Source organism: Elgaria multicarinata, chromosome 6 (genome assembly GCF_023053635.1).
Source record: "Elgaria multicarinata webbii isolate HBS135686 ecotype San Diego chromosome 6, rElgMul1.1.pri, whole genome shotgun sequence".
Taxonomy (NCBI): Eukaryota; Metazoa; Chordata; class Lepidosauria; order Squamata; family Anguidae; genus Elgaria; species Elgaria multicarinata.
The window spans coordinates 10,828,966-10,854,845 of NC_086176.1; the positions used below are offsets into that span (position 1 = coordinate 10,828,966).

Consider the following 25,880-nt stretch of genomic DNA (forward strand, 5'->3'; position numbering starts at 1 on the left):
TTGGAACTTCATGAAAAGGCACATCAGGGAGAAACACAGGGAAAGCCATCCTAGGTCACACACAGCCACATACAGATGAAGGGATCACCATAAGATCCAGTGGATCAGGGGAAACCTGGATCACAGATGGAGTGCTGGATTGAGAAAGACAAGGTTCACTTAGGGTGACTATATGAAAAGGAGGACAGGGCTCCTTTATCTTTAATTGTTGCATAGAAAAGGGAATTTCAGCAGGTGTCATTTGTATATATATGGAGAACCTGGTGAAATTCCCTCTTCATCACAACAGTTAATGCTGCAGGAGCCCTGCCCTCTTTTAAATCTGGTTACTCTAGTATAGCTTCTGCAGCTTTAACTGCTGTGATGAAGAGGGAATTTCACCAGGGTCTCCATGATACCTGCTGAAATTCCCTTTTCTATGCAACTGTTAAAGATACAGGTCCTCCTTTCCATATGGTCACCCTAAGGTTCACCAGCCTCACATTCTGTTGCTTTTTTCAGATTAACAAATCAATACAGCCTAGTTATTATAAGGATATTTACACAATTTGAAAGTTTCCCCTTAACTTTACATTTATCAGAACTTTCCAACACCAAATACTTTTAGAAGATGCTATAGGTGTTGCCAGACATGGGCAAGGAGGAGTCTCACACCTGAAAAAAGCAACAACCATATCCTTTGGGAAGGATGCCATTTTCTTATGTAAAATGATGTTCCCACCTTTTAAATCTGATATTACAGAACCAAAATCACTGTCCCTCCTTTCTGGCACCATTCCCAACCAGTCCCCGGTCTTTCATATAAATTGGGTTTCCTCCACATCGCAAGGTAGCTAGCTTAGGGGGAAGTCTGTCAGAGAGCGTGAGAGAGAGAGAGAGAGAGAAAGGGGGCAGAGAGAGAAAGGGGGCAGAGAGAGAGGGGACACGCTCTGCTCCCAAAATGATGAGCCCCCCATGTATGAAAAGCCTGCTGTTTCTCATGTCCACCGTGTGCCTTTGCTGCAGCCACTCCTCATTGTCTTCACTGCGTTTCTCTGCATTCCTGGACCCTTCACACCAGATCTACCTCCAGTGGGACCACGATGATGAAGATGCCATGATGACTTTTGAGCTTCAAGTCCAGTCAACGGGATGGGTGGCTTTTGGCTTCACCATTGATAAAAAGATGCCTGGGGCAGACTTTGTGATTGGTGGAGCCCTTCCCGATGGCAACGTCTATTTCTCGGTAAGCCAACGACATGAACCGTCTCTTTTACTCTCTAGAGAGCTTGGCTCTGCAAATCATGGGGAGGGAGAGGAAAAGGAATATTTCCATTTTGACTGAAGATACAAATGAATTTGGAGATGATTGTTTCCCATGACCAATGCGAAGTGGTCATGCTGTCAGAGGTATTTCAGTCTCTGTTGTGTACCCATCCTAACATAAGTGTATCATCTCTGTTTACACCTGGGGTTACATTCCCATCCTCACCATAATGAACAAAAAGGGCTGGTGCTGCATCAGGAAATATACTCCTGACCTATTTTTTCATCCTGTTCTCTCTGAGCACGCTCAGATCATCTCCAGGCATGCTCAGCAAGGACTACTGAAGCTGCTCCCCTAACTGTGCCCTTGTCCAAAGGTAGAATTTGCATCCTGACTCCAACCCTCCTCTCAAAAATATATTTTAAAGGGGAGAAAGAGAGGAAATGCGGAGCGGATTGTACGGGAGAAGGCGACCACGCAGGTAGCCTGGATCCAAACCATGTAGGGCTTTAAAGGTGATAACCAGCACTTTATACTTCACCCGGAAACTAATTGGCAGCCAGTGAAGAGATTTTAAACCTGGTGTAATGTGGTCACCCCTATGTGTACCGCTGAACAGCCTGGCTGCCATATTTTGAATTAGTTGAAGTTTCCGGACTAGGCACAATGGTAGCCCTATGTAGAGTGCATTGCAGAAGTCGAGCCTTGAAGTTACCAGCTCGTCCATTATTGTCTTTAGGTCTTCTAATTCTATTAATACTCCTTCGATGAGCACCAAACATTGTAAACGCTCATTTTATTTGCCCACAATGCACCAGAAAAGGGGCCCCAGGGCAGTGGCATTAATAGTAGTGGGCCCTCAGCAGCTGCCCAAGGATACCACCTCTTGACGCAAGTGTGGGGCATATAAAGCTTTTGAGCTGGGCTCTGCCCTTGGACCCAACAAAAGGTGCTGGTGATAAACCCTGGACCCATTTTGGCTCCACCCACTGAACAAAATGTTTGCTTTCACAATCTGGCAATCCTAATAAAGAGAAACTCTGAGATGAATTCAGAGGAGCCGACAGGTGCAAAATGTTTGAGGAATTTCCAGGGAAGCAGGATGGGTATTGAATGAGCACTCCTCACATACGTTTTCAGCTTTATATACTTCAAGCTGACACCAGGAAAGAGGTGTGGGTGTGGGTGTGGGTGTGTGGGTGTGTTCCTAAACAAAAATATTCAGCTGTCTTTGTCTGAGCGGCTGAAATATGATACAACATGTGACACAACACATAATGTCACGACGTTAGCTGCAAAAATGAAATCCTATGCATATCTGTCCAAGAACAGAGTTGCTTCTGGACAAAGGGCTCCTAGCACAACCATTTAGAAGGTATGGTGCAGCTATTCAGACTTTCCTTCCTTGATGAATTTCTGCAGTAAGAGAAAAGATGGAGAAAATGATGGGAAAATACAGGAAGATTACAAGTTGAAACAATATTGTCTGGAGCCCATTTAAAATCCCATGAATGAGGAAAGCTGGTAGCTAATAAAAGCCTAGTCTCAAAGGATTTTAAGAGCCAAACTTTGATAGCAATGGAAACTTTCTTTTCTTAACCACCCCCTCCCTTACAGGGGGGAATTCAGGAACTAAACTGTTAGGGTGGGAAAAGTTAAATCCTATCCTCTTAATGTACAGTGTTCTCTCTCCAAATCAGGGCTATGCATGGTTACATGAAAGAAAGAAATTAACCCTCAGTTAATGCTACATGATTAGCACAGCAGAGGCTGGTGGCTCCAACATCAGTGGGGTGATGAATTCATTCCAGATTCCAGTCACAACCAGCCAGAATCTAAATGAGCCACCAGCCTCCACAGGATTAGCATAATGTGTAGTTTGGTAGCAACTGTGTTCAATGGGGCTTCCTATGCATAGGATGGTGATTAAAAGCTAGGAAATCTCACACTTGTTTTAACCTGTTCACTTTTCTGTAAGGCTAGGAGAAAAAAATTGGGCCCACCAACATGATCTACAAAACATCCTGGCAAATCTTCATTTACAGACTAGGGTACCAGGTTGCTTTTTCATAACATTAGAGAAGCAGTTTCTCCAACTCATACCAAACCACTTACAGACGTTTACACACAATCCTAGTCACATTTCCTTAGCAGTAAGTAGGGCTGTCAGAGAAATCCACATCAGAATCAAATGCATTTGAATTTCTATGGTTCTGACCTACAGATTCTGCAGTGGACTAGCTTTTCCTGAGCCATATGGATTGTGTGGACTTTCAGACTTCTTTTTTTTAAAAAAAAAAACTTTCCAGAATTTTATGCAAATTTAATTATAGAAAAATGTGTGAATTAAAAACCAGCTGAAAATGTACATTTTCTCCTTAGGCTAAAGAATGAAAATGTGCATTTTGGACAGGTCTGCACATTTTGGGGACATTTGGGCATTTTGGGGAGATTTGCGCAAATTCGCATTTGCGCAGATTGGCAAATTGGGAAAAACCCGTCAACAAGAGACGGTAGAATGAAAGGGGCTCCTGGCAATACGTGAAATGCAGATGGAACAGATTTTACAAAACCTGTACATCTCTAGGGATAAGCCCACATTCATTTTAGGTGGGCTTTCTTTTAAGGCAGCATGCCGACATTAGCAGCCTTGCAGTCTGATTCTACACATGTTTACTTTCGAAGACGATCCCACAGTACCTCATGTGGCCTACTCCAAAGTAAGGCTTGATAGGAGTACTAGACAGGAGATAGGAGATCCGACTCAGGTCACCATACATGAGGCGATCTTGTATTAACTTGTCAGCAATCCTGCAGCAAGGTAAATCAATGGCAATGAATGGCCAATTTATCGCTAAGCAGAAATTTGAATTGTCCCCAATCTGGATCCACCACTCTCTCCGCCCCAATGCATTGGCTCTGTTGACTTCCCAAGTCTTCTCTGTTTCATTCAGGACTGGCATGCTGTGAATCATGAAACCATTTTGGAGGATGAAAGCCAAGACTACGAGTTGCTGTCACTGACCGAGGACAGGACTTCCACCACCATAGCATTCAGGCGACATCTCCGGACATGTGATGAACATGACATGGACATCACGGTAATCAAGGCAGGAGCGCCTTCTGCATAAGCAAGGACACTGTCCAGCTAACATTATGGATCCCAAACTAGCACAGGCTGTGTTCAGAAGACACCTTAAACCACAGCCTTAACCATGACGAATAAGGCTTTTTGCTTTATTCACCATGGTTAAAGCCATGGTTTAAGGTGTCTTCTGAACACAGTCACAGAGTTCAGCAGGCTGAAGTGTGAATTGTAGTCAAGCACTTTAAAATAAAATCATTTCTTTACAATGGGAGAGTCTGAAGGGTGCGCTTGGCTCTCCCACTGAAATTAACAGGCCTTTAAAGTGCATACTTGCTATCCCGGTTTTAGCCAAACAAGGCTTCCAAATTGCCTCACAATTGGAATATAATACCAAAAAAGCAATTAAAAAGAATTATACAGTGCACTAAAAACTGGCAGTATTGAATACCCTAAAAGTGACTGCAGTTATCTGAGTGCCCTCCTGCGCTGAAGTGCGAAGGGTGGCCACTACAAAGGAGAGGACATTTGGGTAGTGCTTCACCACCCGATTGTGGAATGTTCCCCAATTGTGCAATGTACTCCCTAGAGAGGCTCCCCTGGTTTCTATGTTAATATCTGTCAGGGATGCTTTAGGGTGGATTCCTGCATTGAGCAGGGGGTTGGACTTGATGGCCTTATAGGCCCCTTCCAATTCTACTATTCCATGATTCTATGGTGTGTTCTCCCATGCTTTTTAATACTGTTTTCAGATCAATTTTAATATCATTTTAACATCTCTACTTTTATGGTGTGTTTTGCCCTATGAGGTATTTTAGCACTCCACATTGTGGCTTTGGTGCATTTTAGTTGCATTTGATTTATCTGTTTAATTTTATGTTTTCTAAGTATTTTTATTTGTTTAAAATTTAAGCCTTAAATTGTACGGTGCCCAGAGAATCCCTGGTAATGGGGTGACTCAGAAATACAATAAACAGTTAATAATAAGGGGAAAGATTACAGCCAGTTCCAATAAACCTTTGGATGAATTGTGCCAGGGTTGTCAGTAACCAGGACATCTCCTGCACTATCTCTTGGAAATGTGACTCTGAAAAGAATCACTGTGTGAATATCTGGAAATAGTAGGATTTTCTACCACTTGATGGTGCTGTCTCAATGGAACTGAATGGAGAAGTATTCATTTCATGCAGTCGCCCCTCTCCTCCCATGTAATGTAGCCCATAACAATCATGCAAAACAAGCAGGAGGTACACAGTTTCCTCTTAATGTAGAGAAGCTCATCGTCATCAAATAATTGCTCTCCTGTATTTTTCCTATGGTTCTGTTGCCTTTTTTTCAGACTAATCTAACTTTTGGAGAAAGAATGGAACAGTAACAAAATCTCTGCAGGTATAGATCATGTTAGCAGCTGAGCCTATGACTGCATATATACCTCAGCGTACACCTTTACTGTTACCTTTCTTTCAAGTAGGCACCATTTTAGCTGTGAATTTTTCATCTATATCTATATCTATAAAATATTCATGCAATAGCTCTGAAATGTTTTTAAAAGTGCTTTAGAGCAAAAATGTCACTTGATTTAAAAAAAATGATCCAATGAATGGTTTTAAAATGGTATGCTCATGTAAATTGTCCCTGCCCTGGCCACATGGCTATTGCACACCCACTCGTGTGGATGGAAGAGAGCACACAAAAACACACAAACACACTATACCCCCTGGAGTGTAGAAAGTCGTTTGTAATTCCACATCTAGCTGATGGCACAACAGCAAAGACACCAGCAGGTGCTAGTCTGAAAGCATCCTGAGGGGGAAATTCTAAACTTAATTATCTAGAAGCAGGGCTCATTGAACTCAATGGGACATACTTTTGAATAGGCATGTATCGAATTGTACTGTATGTGTGTTTCAGATATAAAACGTTCAGGTAAGGCTGTATCACACTGAACTTCAGGCCCTTTCTACAGCTAAGGGTTATCCCAGGCAAATGGAGGGATCATCCCTGCCTGCTCCCGGGATCCCCTGTGTGGCATTTGGATGCACAGGAATGATCCTGGGCCAATCCTGGGATATAGGGCTGGTGTAGACGTGCCCTCAGTTACACTCAGGAACTTCAATTACACTCATAACTGCATTCCGTTTCAGAACTTCTAAGATCGGATTTTTGCGGCTGGGAAGTTATTATTATTATTATTATTTATTTATATAGCACCATCAATGTACATGGAGCTGTACAGAGTAAAACAGTAAATAGCAAGACCCTGCCCCATAGGCTTACAATCTAATAAAATCATAGTAAAACATAAGGAGGGGAAGAGAATGCAAACAGGTACAGGGTAGGGTAAGCAGGCACAGGGTAGGGAAAAACTAACAGTAGAAAGTAACAGTAGAAGTCTGCACAACATCAAGTTTTAAAAGCTTTAGGAAAAAGAAAAGTTTTTAGTTGAGCTTTAAAAGCTGTGGTTGAACTTGTAGTTCTCAAATGTTCTGGAAGAGAGTTCCAGGCGTAAGGGGCAGCAGACGAAAATGGACGAAGCCGAGCAAGGGAAGTAGAGGCCCTTGGGCAGGCGAGAAACATGGCATCAGAGGAGCGAAGAGCACGAGCGGGGCAATAGTGTGAGATGAGAGAGGAGAGATAGGAAGGAGCTAGACCGTGAAAAGCTTTGAAGGTTAACAGGAGAAGTTTATATTGGATTCTGAAGTGAATTGGAAGCCAATGAAGAGATTTCAGAAGCGGAGTAACATGGTCGGAGCGGCGAGCCAAGAAGATGATCTTTGCGGCAGAGTGGTGAACAGAAACCAACGGACTGATGTGAGAAGAAGGAAGGCCAGAGAGAAGAAGGTTGCAGTAATCCAACCGTGAAATAACCAGTGCATGAACAAGCGTCTTGGCAGAAGAGACAGACAAAAATGATCGAATCCTGGCAATATTATACAGGAAAAATCGACAAGATTTAGCTACTGCCTCAATATGAGGAATAAAGGAGAGCGAGGAGTCGAAGATAAAGCCAAGGCTACGAGCTTCCTTGACCGGAGTAAGCGTAACATCATTGACAGTAAGAGAGAATGAGAGATGAGGAGAAGGTTTAGGAGGAAAAACAAGCAATTCAGTCTTTGCCATGTTAAGCTTCAAGCGACGATGAAGCAGCCAAGCTGAGATATCTGAAAGACATGCCGAGATACGATCGTGAACATCAGGAGAAAGTTCCGGAGATGACAGATATAGTTGTGTATCATCGGCGTACAGATGATATTGGAGGCCATGAGATTGAATAAGCTTGCCCAAGGGCAACATGTATAAGGAAAACAACAACGGGCCAAGCACCGAGCCTTGCGGAACCCCTACTGAAAGGGGAAAGGAGGAAGACGAGCTGCCATTAGCCAACACGCTGAAAGAGCGACCCGCTAGATAGGAGGCAAACCAGTTATAGACAGAGCCACAAAATCCAAGGTCATGAAGGGAATCTAAGAGAAGTTCCCTGTAATGAACTCTCCCAAGTGAGGACAGTCATATATCTGTCTAAAAAGAAAGAGGCATCCCTGAGACACATATTTTGAAAGAGGTACACACTGACACGTTTTGAACCAAACCAAGCTGTAATGTCAATCAAGCAATGCCTTTCTACAAGAGAAAGCTTTGTTTGCTGTAGTTACATCTTGCCTTTTCTTCTAAAGAGCCCAAGGTGGAGTACATAATGTTCCTTTCTCCTCTCCATTTTATCCTCACAACAACCTTGTGAGGTTAGATTGAGAGACAGTGCCTGGCACTGTGCCTGGCCCAAAGTCACCCAGTGAGCTTCATGGTCAAGTGAGGACTTGAACCTGGATCTCCTAAGTCCCAGTCCAACACTCTAAGCACTACGCCCCAATGGCTCTCCATAGAGATATGATCCATTTGGAGTTATAGTCTGCATTCTTGGGATCCTCTTCCTGAGACTGTGCACTGCTTCAGCCAACCCTCCATTCTCATCAGAATGCATGTCCTTGCCTGGGAGCTTGGGTCAAGAGTCTGTATCCGAAAAAAAGGCCAGACACCAGTCCCTTCCTCTTCTATACAGATTCTGATAAGGAGTAATGCCTAACTATCTTTAACTAATCGGTGGATTCTCACAGACAGAATCGGAGTGGACACCTTCTTTCCTACACAACAGAAATATAGCAAGCTTTAGTATATTTTACAACAACAACAACAATAATAAATTTATTATTTTCCCTCTTCTCCATTCTGATCGAGGCAGGAAACAACAGTAAGTATAAAATACAGATTAAAAACATAGTATACATTGTTAAAACATCCTAAAAAAAATCCTAAAAGCATCCTAAAATTCCACTGGATAGGCCTGCCAGAAGAGATCAGTCTTTATAACTTTCTTAAATGCTAAAAGACTGTTAAGTTGACAAATCTCCTCCGGTAGGCCATTCCGCAGTCTGGGAGCAGCAGAAGAGAAGGTCCTCTGGGTAATACCTGTCAGCCTCATTTTGGCTGGCTGAAAGAAGATCTTCCCAGAGGACCTGAGTGTGCAGGGCGTATTGTATGGGAGAAGGTGATCCTGCAGGTAGCCTGGACCCAAACCATGTAGGGCTTTAAAGGTGATAACCAGCACTTTATACTTAGCCCAGAAACTAATTTGAAGCTGGTGAAGAGATTTTAAAACCGCTGTAATGTAGTCACCCCTAGGTGTACTGGTGACCAGCCTGGTTGCCATATTGTTACTATAGGTATAGTAAGCTAGAGAATAAGTAGAGACACATGGCTTCTCTGACTAAGGGCCTTCCTAGACGGGGCTTTAGCCCGGTGCGAGCCCCGGGTTCACCCCTATGCGTCCAGATGACGCACAGGGTATCCCGGGCTCAGGCAGGGGTGAACTCTCCCTGGGCCCGGGGTAACCGGAACTGCTTGAGGCCCAGTTTTTCCTGCGGTCTCGGGCTCAGGCATGTAGCCAGGTCTGCTACTTTTCCTGGCTACTGGATTTACTCCCAAGTAGCTGGGTAAAGTGGTGGATGGGCTGCGCTGCAGCCATCAGGGCTACGGTAGGGACATAGGAGGGCGGGAAACGAAGGCCAGGGAGATCATGGGGGGAATCGCGGCCCAGGGGACATCAGGGGGGAATTGCGGGCAGGGGACATCAGGGGGGGTATCGGACATCGCGGCCCAGGGGACATTGGGGGGGGGGGAATTGCTGGCGTGGGACATCAGGTGGGGGAAGGAGAATGGGGCCGGGGGAAAGGGGGTGGACGTGGGGAAGGAGAACAGGGCCGGGGGGGGGAGATCGCAGATGGGGGGAAAGGATTTTTTTTAAAAAAAACCACCTACTTACCTTTCCTGGCTCCTGCACTGCTGCTGCCACTTTAAAAGTAAAAAAAAAAAAAGGTGGCCGCTACGGCTCTCCTCCAGAGCTTGTCGCGGCTCGCATGTGAATAAGGGCGAGATCTCGTGTTATTCATAACGCGAGGTCTCCCCTCCTCTCCCCCGGATTTTCCACCAGGTCTAGCAAGGCCCTAACTTGGCTGTTCTTAACCCAGAATGTGAAAAATGAGAGATTTTTCATCTTCTTTCAACTTGCCCGTTTATCCGTGTGCAGATACAAGTGATAATGTGATACTACAGTGGAGATTTTCCTTTTCACTTCTCCTTGCACAGAATGACACGCTACGACTGATGGCAGCTTATGGCACAGATGACACCATTGACTTTTTCAAAGGAAAAATAATCTACAAATCTCTTTTCTTGATGATGCTTTACAATGAAGAAGATTTGCACATGCCCAGTGTCTACCACGTGTATGATCTGAAACTAAACGATGTGAGTAGCCAGCCACTAACAACAAAGCTGATGGATCTCACAAGGTATTTCATTCAGCAACATCAAAAGACTCTGGCCTTAGCTAGACCTAAGGTTTGTCCCGGGATCATCCTGGGGTCATCCCTGTTCATGTAAATGACACACAGGGGATCGAGCAGGCAGGGACGACCCCGGGACGGTCCCGGGATAAACCTTAGGTCTAGCTGAGGGCTCTGTATTTCCTGGCAGATAGGAAGGTCATTCATTCATACTGGTGGTCCATACTATTCACATGGCAGCATTATTTTTCTTACTTTTTTCAGCATATATATTATTATAACTTCAGGTAAAAAAATAAACCGCATATAGCAAAATTAGAAACCTTTTGTAATTAATTATATTGTATTGCGAATAAATACCTTAACATTAGATTCATTAATATTAAACTCACCTTAAACATTTGATCATACACAACGAAATATCTTCCTTCACTATTCAAATTACTATCTCCAGTAGTTATTCTTTCTCGCTTCATTTCCTTTTTGCTTTAATCGATAAATGTATATTGAGCTATATTTAAGGGGGTTATCTATTGATTGCTCCCCTCCCTGGAGCCTGCATAGCATGTATATGATGCCAAAGTAAAGCGGCAAAATCATTAGAAACTTTCAGCTGGCGAGTAAGTTTTTTCATAACAGCAGTTTCCGCAAACTTCTGCATTATTTTAACCGAAATGTCTATTACAGAACTCATGGAGTTTGCAGTGGAACATTTCCTTGGGACGTTGCTCTGAACTAGAGGGTAGATAACATTTAGAAAAACATATTGAGCCTAGCTCTATGCAAAAGGTGGAAGGTGCACATTAATCCTGTTGCCAGTGCAGTGGGTAGAAGAATACAATAATTTGCTCAGAGGAAATCAGGTATCCCCATGATCATATTTCTGTGATTGGGGTTCCATGGCGGTATGAGAGGAATGCATAAGCACACTTCTCAGTCATGTGATTTTGGGGTTCTTTTTTATTATTTACAAACTGAGTTTCATTAACAAACTAGATTGAGGGTTCATGGGACATCTGTGGCTGATTCCATATAACGGTCCTACAGTCCAGTAAACGGCTCACTCCCTATTAGTAAGTGTTGCAGCCTCAGGACTGCAGTTTTGTCCACACATAGCTGGGAATTAGACCCATTGAAGTTGCTAGGACTTACTTCTGAGTAAACATACATAGGGTTGCACTGCTAATTGCCTCTATTGCTTTAAACCAGGTTCTTTTTTAAATGCTCCCCTTCTAGTTTTTTTTTTAAAAGAAAACAAACACACAAAAAAGATGCCACTGATGTCTATTCTGTCTGTCTGTCTGTCTGTCTGTCTCTCTCTCTCTCTCTCTCTCTCTCTCTCTTTCTTTTCACTTCTTTTTTTTCTTTATTTTAGGAAGCTATGGGGACGGGATGGTGTATCTGGGGGTGAGGGGAAAATCAAGAGATGAATGGATCTGATGCAAACTTGCCATGGCTAAAGCCCTACTTAAGAGCTATCATAGTGCCAAGTTGCATCTCTTTATCTTAAAAGAAATGATGGCGCTGTAAGCATTTCTGTTAATTTCCATAGACTACAAAGGAGTGGTTATTCCAAATTTTAAAAATTCCTGAAACTCAAGGGATGAACATATCTGCTTCAAACTTTTCATGGCTAAAGCCCTACTCAAGAGCTATCATGGTGCCAAGTTTCATCTCTATATCTTTAAAAATGACAGAGCTGTAAACATTTTTGTTAATTTCCATAGACTATAATGGAGGGGTTATCCAAAAATGGACCAGAGCTCCGATGGGGCACCGCTCTGCTTCGTGGGTATTCCATGGTTTTTAAACCATCCCTCTTCACTCCATCAAAGCTTTGAATTTTTGGAGCAGAGCGCACAGCTCTACTCTACAATACTATCTCTGTGTGCTTTGGCTTTGTTTTTCAGTTCCCCATCCCAGTGGATGAGACCACCTACGCCTGCACTTTCATTCCACTGCCCATAGTCAAGACAAAGCATCACATCTATAAGGTAATTGTGGAAAGAAAGCAGTGGGGAGTTGCATTTATCCTTTCAAGGTCTCATTGCAGGTTGTTTTTATGGGGAGCAATGAGGACAATTACCCTGGGCATCACCATTGATAAACAGTCCATTCCAATTGAAAGAAATGGCATGGACTCGGGGCGCAGTGAGAAGCAATAGGGGCCTCACTCAAACCTTCAGCCCTCCCCCTATACAATACAGCATAGCTTGGGTTGTTGTGCTTATGGTTTTAATAGTTGTCTTGTGCAAGCTGCGAAATAGGCAGCCCCTGCTTTGAATCTTGTGCCTGCCATCAACTCACAAGGTAGCTTTAGGGCCAGCTCCAGCCTCCAGAGTTTTAGGAACTCTTCTCAAACTGCCATTCTTGCACCCTACTACATGGGCATGCAGGGATGGGGGGAGGGTCTCCTTAGTGACTGTAATTGTAGTTGCCATCTTTATTTTCCCCAAATGCAAAGCACCACACATTCTTAGGGTGACCCTATGAAAAGGAGGACAGGGCTCCTGTATCTTTAACTCTATGAAAAGGAGGACAGGGCTCCTGTATCTCCTGTATTGAAAAGGGAAGTTCAGCAGCTGTCATTTGTATATATGGAGAACCTGGTGAAATTCCCTCTTCATCACAACAGTTAAAGCTGCAGGTGCCCTGCCCTCTTTTAAATCTGGTCACTCTAATATAGCTCCTGCAGCTTTAACTGCTGTGATAAAGAGGGAATTTCACCAGGTTCTCCATATATACAAATGACACCTGCTGAAATTCCCCTTTCAATACAATGGTTAAAGATACAGGAGCCCTGTCCTCCTTTTCATAGGGTCACCCTACACATTCTACTTCTAGTGCATTGTGGGTAAAAGAAAAAGGAAGAAAAAACCCATAGCTCTTAGACAGGACTTCCCCAGTTTTACCTGGAGATGACTGGATTGAACCTGGCACCTTCTGCATACAAAGTATGTGCTCTGTCTCTGAGCTACACAACCTTTTCCCCTAGAGTTCTCCCTAAGGAGCAGCATTACTCAGTCAGGTTTCTTCCTGTGTCTTTTTCTCTGTCCATAGTTTGAGCCCGTGATCACACCCCGGAACGAAACCATGGTACACCACATCCTGGTTTACGCCTGTGGCAATGCAAGTGTGCTGCCTCATGGTGTCAGTGACTGCTATGGAGGAGATCCCGATTTTGCCCTGTGCTCCCAAATTCTGGTGGGCTGGGCCGTAGGCGGAGTGGTGAGTATGTTGAATTTCCCAGGTCAGGTGAACCACTTCCTGCTGCGATCAACCACACTGAAGTCTAAAATCTTGTCTATGGGAGAGCCTGGCTTTGTTAAATCCCAAGATCTTGTTACATAGCGGTTTCTGGGATGAGGGAGAATGTGCTTCCCTGGGGCCAGAGTAAAGAGGTCTAGTCCTTTTAAATACCAACTGCCTGCCATTCTTGAAGTGACAGGCCCGTTTCAGTCACCAATTCACCACTATGTTCTTCGGAGCATGTCCCATTGCCAGAGACTTCACTGCCTCACACCGTAATCCTATACCTGTCTCCACAGAAATAAACCCCATTGAATTCAATGAGGCATTCTCCCAGATAAGTGAGTATAGGATTGCTGCTTCAGTGAATTTCAAATACAATGGACGCTTGGGCAACATCAAATTCTGAGGCCAAGGGAACATGTGATGCAACTGTCAATTGATCATTTCTAAACAGCCATCTTTCTTTTTGCCCCCCAATCCCCCCACCCCTCAACTAGTCCTACAGTTTCCCAGATGAAACAGGGATCTCCATAGGTACACCAAGGGATGCCCAGTGGATCCGATTAGAAGTCCACTACAGCAATTTTAACTTAATTCCAGGTGAGTAAAAGTACATGTGAGTTGAATGAGGAAAAGTGAGGGGCTGGGGGGGGGGGGGTAGAGGAGCAGGACCCTGGGGGTAGGGAGCCCAGTACTAGGGTGACCCTATGAAAAGGAGGACAGGGCTCCTGTATCTTTAACAGTTGCATAGAAAAGGGAATTTCAGCAGGTGTCATTTGTATGCATGCAGCACCTGGTGAAATTCCCTCTTCATCACCACAGTTAAAGCTACCCCAGGCCAGCCCCTGTGCGTCCAGATGATGCACAGGGGGTCCCAGGCTCAGGCAGGGCTGAAACCTCCTTCAGCCCGGGCTAAACAGAACCTCTTTTGACCTGGTATTACCCGCGGCCTCAGGCTGAGCCCGAGACTGCAGGCATCTAGCTCGTTCCACCGCTTTTCCAGGCTACTGCACTTACTTGTGAGTAGCCGGGATAAGCAGCAGAGCCCAGGGGAGGTGGGGGGAGATTGGAGCCCGGGGAGGTGGGGGGAAAGATCGGAGGCAGGGGGGAAGGGGGCTGGCGGGCGGGCGATGGAGCTGGCAGGGATGGGGGGGGAAACAAAGCTGGGGGGGGACTCATGGCCAGGGAGTGGGGAGCGTGGGGAAGGTTTTTTTAAAAAAGGGCCTTTCCTAAGTGCAGGAGCGTCCCTGCGTCTGGCCCCTTTAAAAAAAAATGGCGGATGCGATGGGGCTTTGATTTCCCCCATCGCGTCCACATCTAGCAAGGCGCGACAGCCCGTGCTACTTGTAGCACAGGCTCGCCGCTCCTCCTGCCCGGATTAGGCGGTAGGTCTAGCAAAGCCCTAAATGTAAGGGTTTTTTTAAAAAAAGAAGAAGCTGTGACCCCGCTCCCCCCAATTCCTCCTGGCCCGGTTCCTTCTCTCTACTGAGCCCCACTACTTACGGGGAGGAGGGAGGAAGCCGGGACGGGCGGCTACACCTCCCATGGTCTCGGGACGATCTGGAGACACGGGAAGAATTGGATTTTCCCAGGGAGTACTTATCCCTGGGAAAACCCATTCTCATCCCTCCTTCCTCCCGGGTGTCCCTGTGCGTCATTTGAATGCACAGGGACTCGGCTGTGTCCAGCCTGCATTTTTGGGCTGGTGTAGAAATGACCACTGTCTTCTAAACCCCCTGAGGAAGGCCTTTGAATAAAGTACAGGCCAAAATGTGTCAGGATTCATGAAAATAAATATTTTGCATCCTGAAAACCCATTTCTCTTTTCTCTGACCTCTAGGATTCCCCAGAGGGCCACGCCCCTTTTCCCCCAACCACCAATCATTGGGTGGTTTCCCAACTTTTGTGCAGTTTCCCCCCACTCCCATTCTAAACGCTGGAAACGCCTCCCCTAAGGCTTAGCTCCTGCCAATAAAAGCTTTAAGCTAAAATATGCTGGTATTTTGGCCCCGCCCCTTTTTCCTTTGGCCCACCCAGCACTGGAATGCAGACCACGAGAGCTTCTCCAGAATGCCATACGGCCTTCAAGCTGAAAGAGGTTCTGCACTCCTGACTCATAATGTGTAGACTCACATGTTGCTGAACTTCTCAGTTTGGAAGCCATTGTGTGGCCTCTCTTGAGCAGAAGTGAAATCTCCCCATAGGAAACAATGGAGAAATCCAGAGTGTCAGTGTAGCTGAGGCCTAATCTATACCAAGCAGGATAATGCTCTATGAAAGTGGTATGAAACCAGTAAATTAGGATGACCATATGAAAAGGAGGACAGGGCTCCTGCAGCTTTAACTGTTGTGATGAAGAGGGGATTTCAGCAGGTGCTGCATGCATACCAATGACATCTGGTGAAACTCCCTCTTCATCACAACTGTTGAAGATGCAGGAGCCCTATCCTCCTTTCCATATGGTCACCTACACTAAGTCCTTCTATAAATATTCATATTCATTATTTTTTGGTAGCATTTCTCCCTATGAAGAGCTTAGCAGAGGAATGAGACTTGTTGCTTTTCAGGAGGTTTGAGAGGTAGAGGACAGGTAGAAGTCCCTGCGAGGCCCCATGTGTCACTTAGGTGAGAACGTGAGGGTTACCTTTGTAGACCCAACGCCTCTGGAAGTTTGTGAGGAAGACATGGAGGCGATGGCCCTCACCCGTTGGTTGTCCCCAGTATCTGCTACTCAGAAGCATATTGAATGCACAGGTTAATATATATAATTATTCAAAGCCCCCTGATTTTCCACACAAGAATCATAGAATCATAGAATAGCAGAGCCGGAAGGGGCCTACAAGGCCATCGCGTCCAACCCCCTGCTCAATGCAGGAAGTAAGTAGCCACTGGCTATCTCATTGACATGGAAACTAGTGCAGACCCAACACAGAATAGTTGAGCTGGAAGGAACAACATTGATAATCTAGTCCAGCCCTCTGCAATGAGTAGGACCAGCAATTAAACCATCCATGAGAGGTGGCCGTCCAGCCTAGCCTCTTCTTAAAAACCTCCAGAGATGGAGAACCCACAACCTCCATAGGTAGACTGTTCCTCTGTTGTACAGGTCTTACGATCAGGAAGTTTTTCCTTATATTTAATCAGAATCTAGGTAGCTGTAACTTATACTGCAGCTCAGCTTATCATATTCTTTTCTAAGGCTTAATTGACAACTCGGGGATACGCCTCTACTTCACCCCGGAGCTGCGTCCTTACGACATGGGGGTGCTACAAACCGGAATCTTCACCTTTCCTATCCATTTCATCCCTCCTGGAGCCGATTCTTTCATGTCCTACGGCATCTGCAATACCAGTTGTTTTGAAGAGGTCAGCTCTGGGACACTGTGGAGCTCTTTCCATGGCCCACCCCACCCTCTCCACTTGTCATAATCACACCTAGTGTTCATATTTCACTGTAGTGCTTCATGCAAGTCTAGGGTGACCCTGTGGAAAGGAGGACAGGGCCCCTGTATCTTTAACAGTTGAATAGAAAAGGAAATATCAGCAGGTGTTCTTTGTATGCATGCAGCAGCTGGTGAAATTCCCTCTTCATCACAACAGTTAAAGCTGCAGGAGCTATACTAGAGTGACCAGATACAAAAGTGGGCTGGGCTCCTGCAGCTTTAACTGTTGTGATGAAGAGGGAATTTCACCAGGTTTTCCATATATACAAATGACACCTGCTGAAATTCCTTTTTCTATGCAACTGTTAAAGATACAGGAACTCTGTCCTCCTTTTCCATATGGTCACCCTAGGCAAGTCGTTATGAGGACCAAGCTATGCATTCCTAAAAGCCAAGGTAGAGGGATGCTAAATGCATCATCCGCAATTAAAAAAGGAATTAATAGCAGGTGTGGGAGGGGGTGTTGTCAAGACCACAACACACGACTGTTTAACCCTTTCTTCCCCTGCAATGGTCCCGTTGAAAATCCCCCCTCAAAGTCCAGGAGGGAAGCCCACACTGGTGCCAATAGAAGCTTCAGGAAGGAAGCGGCGGGGCGTGTGTGTGGTTGAGTATCTCATCAGGTCTATAGTAGGGGAGGAAGGAGTTAAACTTTCCACCCCAGCATTTTGGTCCTGACAAAAACGTCTCACCCTCTCTCACACACACACAGGTTTTAAGCAACGGGGTTGCAAGTGGTGTTCAGTGCGATATCTATTTTAGCCTTTATTCTTCTTCTATTACAGATGAGGATGAGGATACCCTCCTGAATACCATGTGATTCAGTCTGGCCATGTCAAATAGCGGCCTGCGCTACTTCCTTTGTTTAAGCTGTGTGCCCAAAGTGTCACAGCTACTCGGGTACTAGAGTTGGGATGCGAGAAGGGTTTGGCAAATAGCTCATGATTTCCTGAGATGTTTGCCAATCTGAGCGTTCAGCATGAACAAGGTGGAAATTGTGAAGTTGGTTTTGTGTATAGGACAAATGTGCAGCAATAGGTGGGCTAGGTGCACATCACCAAAGAAGAGGACGTCAATTTGCACGCCTTACTTTATAGAGAGAGGTGCACATTTAGGAATAACTAGTATAATTTAATAAATACTGTAGAACAGTATTTATTAATTTAATTTACTAATGGGGCGTGGTGGGAGTTGAAGGACTTTTTCTGTCTAAACATGCCTAGGATTGCATCCCGAAAGTATGTAGTACAGTAGAAATACTGTACAGCTCAATATAGTTGGGATCTGTGTGCCTGCTCCATCTCCTGTGAAGGTGCTGTTGATGGACAAGGCCCAGCAATTCCTTCTGATGTGTGTGGGTTTTTTTAATCTTTAAACTTGGACTGGGCAGCCCTTCAAATAGGGGTTGCCTTCTGATGGCCCTTCAAATAGGGGACTGTCCTCTGTAAGGTAGGACACTTGACCACCCTATGTAGCAACTCTGTTTCCTCAAAGCATGAAGCACATTCACCAACAGCCATTTACCGGCTTTTTTTTTTCCTTCCCAGATGAATGGGGCTCCAGTGCCTGATATGCATGTATTTGGTTACTTGCTGCACACCCACTTGGCTGGACGGGGTGTAAGAGGTGTCCAATACCGGTAAGAAAAGCTATTGTTTGTGCGGGCCAAATTGGACATGGCAGCTATGGAACTCCTCCAATCACATAAAAAGGAGGTGGGTGGCTTTAAAAGCAAAGCTGTGGAGAAACATGAGTAGCTGGGTCATGGTCAGAAGAGTTTTTTAACTTGTTGGTTGTTTTATGATGGTTTTAAATTTTGTGAACCGCCCAGAGAGCTTCGGCTATTGGGCGGTATAAAAATGTAATAAATAAATAAATAAATAAATACATTTTGCATTCCCCGCTCATGTGCTCCATTTGCTTTTAAAGTTGGATTCCAACCCCTCTCTCTATGCGATTGGGACAATTCTTTAGCACTTTTCAAATAAAATAAGCTGAGTGAATGCATCTCTGGGGTGGGTGGGGAGAGGAATCGCAGCGACAGGCCCCACCTTGAATATCTACACAGTGTCTCCATACATACAACATTGTACCCCGTGGCTCTCTCATAGTAATCTGGATCAGAGAGAGAGAGAGAGAGAGGCCTACACACAGTTGGATGTACAGCTGAATGTTCATGAGTCCTCTCCAGACGCACATTCACTCATTAGACTTATGTTGTCTGAAAACTATCCTTCTTCAAGCTGGTGCCCTCCAGATGTTCTGGACTTCACTTCACATCTGCCCCAGCCAGCATGGCCAACACTCAGGAATGTTGGGAGTGGTAGTCGAAAGCTTCCTGGACGGCACCAGGTTGGGTAAGGCTGCTCTAAACACATGGCCTGCCATAATCACATCTGCTTTGGCTCATCCCTCAGCAGCAAGCAAAAACAGGAGTGCTTTGTCAAGGCACTAATGGGATGCCATACATAGCTTCTGGGTTGCATTTGATTTGGTAGGTGCAGGTCTCCTATAGCCGAAGAACACTGGGGGCTCATCTACACCAAGCAGATATTTCACTATGGAAGTGGTATGAAAATGGTATATAAAAGGCAGGAGCCACACAGCTGCTTTATAGCGGTATTGAAGTGCACTGACAACTGTTGGGGCCCATTGGCACAGACCATGTACTGCTTTCATACTACTTTCATAGTGTTATATCCTGCTTGGTGTAGATGGGTCATGGGCCTCACCAGTTGTCAGTGCACTTCAGGACCACTATAAAGCAGTAGCGTAGATCCTGCAGTGCACTTCAATACCGCTGTAAAGCAGCTGTGTGGCTCCTGGCTTTTATGTACTGCTTTCATACCACTTTCATAGTGGAATATCCTGCTTGGTCTCCCTTTCAAGTTTTAGTATATGTCTGTCATGTTGCTGTAACAAAATCAGCCTTAATGCTATTTTTTAGGTACAGTTTTCACTCATGGTAATAGACCTACAAGTCTTTCTCTCACACGTAGGTCACATACACATACTCACAGGCATATGGAGAGGATTAAAAAGAGCCCTGCAGGATCAGACCAAATATCCCTCTAGTCTAGTGTTCAGTTTCCAATAGTGCAATTATCTTCTGTGAATTTCTCTTAGCATTTTGAGTTAAACATTATGGCTTCCCGTGTCGTGTGAACCATGACTTAGCGTGTTGTGTGAACCATTCCTAACCATAGCAGCTACATAACCATGGTTTAAACACACACTCACTAAGACCTTGCTGCAAAGGGGTTAGTGGCCTAACCATGGCTTAGCATGTTGTCTGAACAGGCCCATAGTTTCATTTCTGAAATATCGATCTTTGCTCTTGGAAACGTCCATCAGGAAGTCATTAGATCAGATAACAGTTGCTCTTGTTATCAGTTCCTTTCTCAACGGCATGACAAGTTGTCCGTCTCTCCAATTTTTTTGTCTCTTCTCCCAGGAATGGAGAACAGCTGAGAGTCCTCTGTGAAGACAATAAATATGATTTCAATCTCCAGGAGACAAGAGCCTTGAAAGAGGTCATCGTTCTGAAACCTGTACGTGATTCTGGGACACTCCTTTGAACCATTGGTTAGATGACAACCTGTTCTTTCGTTGTGCCCTTCCACTCTTTATAGGTTTGACCTTGTGGTCTGCTTTCCTTTTACAGGGAGATGAGTTCCTTGTGGAATGCCACTATCAAACCCTGGATCGGACAGGGCTGACCTTTGTAAGTTCTTGTCTGGAAGCTGGCTGAGCATGAGGAAGAGGTGGTGGGTGGACAGCTTTTGAAAATCAAATCTGGCCATTCCCAAAATGCACAATTTTTTTAGTCACAGCTTGTAGGCCCATGGACAAGACTGTCAGGTTCCATTGCCAGGCAGTGGAGGTAAGTCCACTGCAGCAGGGAGAGATGAGATAAATGGGATGGGTTTTAGATCTGTGGCCACACTACATGCTGGGAAGGTTGTGCGGCATGAGAGTCTCTTTCTCTCTGCTTCCATCCTGCCAGTGCTGGAGCTGGAGCTATTGGGTTATTGGGTTCAGCACCTTGGAGAGCCCCTTTGGAGGTCTAGCTGGTTCTGACTGAAAACCAGAGCAGATTCACAGCCCCACTGTCATTGGAGCCACCAGCCTCCACTGGAAAAATTGACTAGCCTGACTCCAAGGGCATGTCTACACCAGCCCTATATCCTGTGCATCCAAATGCCACACAGGGGATCCCGGGAACAGGCAGGGACGATCCCTCCGTTTTCCTGAGACAACCCGTAGGTGTAAAAAGGGCCCAAGTTTCTAAAAGTAAAGATCTGTATATATCTATATTCATTCATAGCCATACACTGGCCACTGTTACACAACAAAGCTAATTTGATTTAGTATTTCCATGGAATTGTAGAGCGGAGGCTTAACGATCACTAATGCAGAATCCTCGGTACTCTCACGAAGTTACAGTTCCCAGGGAAGAATTGACTTTGAAAAAAAAAAAAAAACGTGACAGTGACATTTTGTATCTGCAGTATAGATCCGATCTAACATCCCTGCACAGCACTGCTACTACTCTGGTATCCTAATACCTTGTCTAGCTTCTCATGGGAGGGGCTGGTAACTGTTCTGCAGCAAATTCGCCTCTCTGATGAACTTGATATTGTTTTCTCTCCTTCTCTCAGGGAGGGCCAAGCACCCTAAATGAAATGTGCCTGGTGTTCCTCTTCTACTACCCTCGCAACTTCATCTCCAGCTGCCAGGGTTATCCAAACATTCAACAAGTTGCGCAAAACCTTGGCCAAGAGGCCGCAGAGTGAGTGTTTCTGGGCTGGGAGCAGAGAGCAACACACTTGAATGCCTCGAGGGAAGGAATGCAGACTCTGATCAGTAACAGAGCTGGAGTAATACTATAGGGTGAAGATAAAGGTTCTAAAGTGGGGTAGAAAGCAGTACGGAATGCAGCGTGGTGGAGTCCAGACTGGGATCAGTAACAGAGCTGGAGTAATACTATAGGGTGAAGACAGAGGCTCTAAAGCAGCCTTCCTCAACCTGGGGCACTCCAGATGTGTTGGACTGCATCTCCCAGAATGCCCCAGCCAGTTGGCTGGGGCATTCTGGGAGTTGTAGTCCAACACATCTGGAGCGCCCCAGGTTGAGGAAGGCTGCTCTAAAGTGTGGTAGAACACAATGAGGTGGACTGCAGACTGGGATCAGTAACAGAGCTGGAGTAATACTATAGGGTGAAGACAGAGGTTCTAAAGTATGTCAGAAGTCATTTATGCACTCATTTGCTGCATTCTGAGGCAGAAAATGTGAATTCAAAACTCAAATCAATCCACCACACCTTAGTACAGCATTTCTCAACCTCAGGTGCTCAGATATCATTGGATTTCAACTTCAATCACCCCTGACCATTGTCCATACTGGCTGGGGATGAGGGGAGTTGTAGTCCAACAACATCTTGGGGAGGCTTCTCTAGAAGGCACATCTGCCTTCGCCTGTCATTAGTTTCTCATGAATACATGTGTTTCTTTTTTCCATGTTCCGTCTCTACACTCGTGGTCATCCATCTCATCTGTGCTGCAGTGCAATGGAAGGAATGATGGCCATTAACATGGTGGAATGGGACAACGAGACCATCAAGCAGGCAGAGAAAGCATGCAAGGAAGCAGACCAGATTATCTTAATTAAAACAATCGATGTAAGCAGAATTTGCATATTTGATGTCAACGGTGTTATCAGCTAAAAAAAAAAAAAAAATCAGAAATGATCAGTTCAGGATTTACAGTTTCCAACAGGGAAATCAGTATTGATGTCAAAAGAGAGATGGTAATGTGTGAAGATGGAAAATGTATTGGGTGAGGGAAGAGGTTACCTACCTAACTCATGCAACCGAACAAGAAGGATCAAGCTCCTGTCAAAAAAGATGCAAAGAAACAAAAGCAAGAAGCAGAATTCCCGAAGTATTGAACAAATTTGATCTAAAAACTTCTATGGAGGTCGGAGAGAGGGGGCATGGCATAAGCTCCTCTGGCATGCGTTTGGCCAGCGCTTGGAGCTGATTCCTTGCCTGGCAATCTTCTGCTCCTAGGCCCAGGGCCTCTTGTTGGTTCAAGTCTTGACCAGTCGAGGCTGGTGGCTCCAGTATGAGTAGGGAGGTGAATTTGCTCGGTTCCTGCTAAAGGAGCTATCCGTGGTGCAAAGCATATTCTTAAGGGTGGTTGCTTCTCATTTTGTTGCAAGAGGTGGGATGAACTCCATATTTCATGGTGTTTTTTTTCACAGAGATGAGTATCTATCAGAGAAGAAATGTAAATCAATATAATGCCCAGGTCATAATAATAATAATAATAATAATAATAATAATAATAATAATAATATATTTCTTACCCGCCTCTCCACTTGGATCGAGGTGGGGAATAACAATGAATATAAAACTCATTAAAAACTTATTTAAAACATACCATACATGATTAAAACATCCTTAAAATATCCTAAAAAAGTTCTAAAAATTTCACTGGATAGGCCTGCCAGAATAGATCAGTCTTTATTGCTTTTTTAAATTCTAAAACACTGTCAAGTTGACGAATCTCCTCCGGCAGGCCATTCCACAATCTGGGAGCAGCAGAAGAGAAGAACTTGGATTTGCACAAGTCTGAGAATACAATGTGGTCCAGGTGTGCCAGCAGCTGCACAACCTTACCCAAAAATGGTTGTACAGACTGGAAAAAATCAGGACCGCATAAAGGTCTCCGGAGTTTGGACTTTTAGCAGTTCTGGCTTTCAAATTATGCCCAAGTTTCCCTGATTTCAACAAGAAAATTTAGCATATGGAACCAGATAGCGCAAATTGTTGCCCAACCTCCTAAATATTATTTATTTATGTATTTATGATATTTTTATACTGCCCAATAGCCAAGGCTCCCTGGGCAGTTCACAATTAAAACCATAAAACACAACAAATCAAAACATAATATAAAGCTTTAAAAATATCATGTAAAATCAAAATAAACCCAGCAGCAGTTACAGCCCAGGGAAAGCCTGTGTGAAAAGATGTGTTTTCAGGAGACGTTTAAAGGATATTACATTTCCCACCTGCCGAATCGCACGAGGGAGGGTTTTCCAGATGGAGGGTGTCGCTACAGAGAAGGCCCACTGTCAAGGTTCTTCACGACAACATTCTCTTCGTCTCGGAATGACCAGCAAGATCACGTCTGAAGATCTTAAATGCCTTCTGGGTGTACACAAGGGAAGGCGGGCTGCTAGGTTTCCTGGTCCCACGTTGTTTAGGGCTTTACAGGATAACAACATAACCTTGTACGTGGCTTGGTAGCTAAGAGACAGCCCGTGCAGTTCTTTTAACACAGGTGTGATGTGAGCATAACTAGGTGTCCCAGTGAGCACCTTAGCGGCTGCATTCTGCACTAGCTGCAACTTCCGAATCACACACATGGGTAGCCCCACATAGAGTGCATTGCCATTAGTGTAATCATAAGGTTATCAGTGCATGGATGACCATGGCTAGGCTATGCCTATCCAGGAATGGGGTAGTTGACCTACCAATCGAAATTGGTAAGGGGGCCACCAAGGTCACCTGGGCCTCCAGTGACAGAGATGGGTCCAGGAGCACCTCCAAACTACGGCCATGCTCTTTCAGAGCAAGTGCAACGGCAAACACCCCAATTCCTGAATCTGGGAACTGCCAACCCATAGGGTCTCTGTCTTATCAGGATTCAGCTTCAATTTATTGGCCCGCATCCAAGCCATAACTGTAGTCAGGCACCTGTTCAGAACATGCACAGCCTCTTCCAATTCAGATGTCACAGGGAAATAGAGCTGGGTTCATGAGCACACTGGTGCCATCTTGCCCCAAATCTCCTGATGACCACTTCCTACAGCTTCATATAGATATTGAATAACATTGGGGACAGGATGGTGCTCTGTGGTACCCCACAGTTCAGCTGCAATGGCACTCAAGTCACCCAACGCTATTCTCTGGAACCGACCCCACAGGTAGGAGTCGAACCACTGTAAAACAGTGCCTCCAACTCCCACAGAAGGCTGTCCAGGAGGATACCATGGCCAATGGTATTGAAGGCTGCTGAGAGATCAGGAAGTAGTGACAGGCTTTCATTCCCCCTGTGTCTCTCCCGAAGAAGGTCATCCATCAGGGCGACCAAGGCCAATTCTGTGCCCAAACTGGGCCTGAATCCAGACTGGAATGGATCCAGATAATCAGTTTCATCCACAAGTACCTGCAGTTGAGACACCACCACTCTCTCAAGCAACATACTCAAAAACAGGGTGTTTGCAACCGAACGACAGTTAGTTCTCTGTATCAAGGGAGGGTTTTTTCAGGAGTGGTCGCACCACTGCCTCCTATAAGGCAGTAGGGACCACCCCATCATGCAATGATGCATTCTCCACTCCCCTGATCCAGTAAGCACCCGTGGCTAGCTCAAACAAGCCATGATGTGCAAGGGTCAAGAGATCATGGGGTGGGTCGAACAGATGCAAGTGTCTTGTCCACATCCTCAGTACTGCAACAAGTTGATGTATCTTTAACATTTTTGTCTTTCCTTACCTCCAGGAGGTGCTGAAAAATGAAACAAGCTTCATTCGAGATATTGTTCTTCCCGAACCCCTACCCTGCAGGGACATTTCTAGAACCATGCCTGCACCTCGGCCAAAACGGCAAGCCAAGAACCAGGCAGCTTCAACAGCGGCTTCCAAAGCTCCCAGCCCAAAGGACATTTGTCCTCTTCCTGCCCTGCTCTTCATACCTTTGGGTTTTGCTTGGTTTCTTACCGCCTATCAGTGCAGACTCTGAGCTTCACGTAACCATTAGTACTAGTTATAGGATATCACTAGCATACTAAAGCATTTGTGGCTACTCCTATTACTCTGTTACCTTTCTTAAATCTCAGTGGCGTGGTGGATGGGAATTGATTCCCAACCACTCTTTCAGTCCTGTGCGAATGAAGCGCAAAGGTGGAGCAAGCCAGTGCTGGAGCGAAGCCTGAATAGGTTACCTT

General features: G+C 45.1%; 1 protein-coding gene across 1 annotated transcript; it reads left to right on the forward strand.

Annotated features, from left to right (window-relative positions):
• The first annotated feature begins 940 nt into the window (after positions 1–940).
• Positions 941–25,675, forward strand: LOC134400148 (putative DBH-like monooxygenase protein 2). Its single transcript, XM_063128436.1, has 13 exons — positions 941–1,225; positions 4,201–4,347; positions 9,972–10,133; positions 12,082–12,165; positions 13,232–13,399; positions 13,921–14,023; positions 16,623–16,789; positions 18,414–18,505; positions 20,321–20,417; positions 20,531–20,590; positions 21,528–21,658; positions 22,432–22,546; positions 25,436–25,675. Exons 1-13 carry the CDS (start codon positions 941–943, stop codon positions 25,673–25,675), a joined length of 1,851 nt encoding a protein of 616 aa, XP_062984506.1.
• The last annotated feature ends 205 nt before the right edge of the window (positions 25,676–25,880 follow it).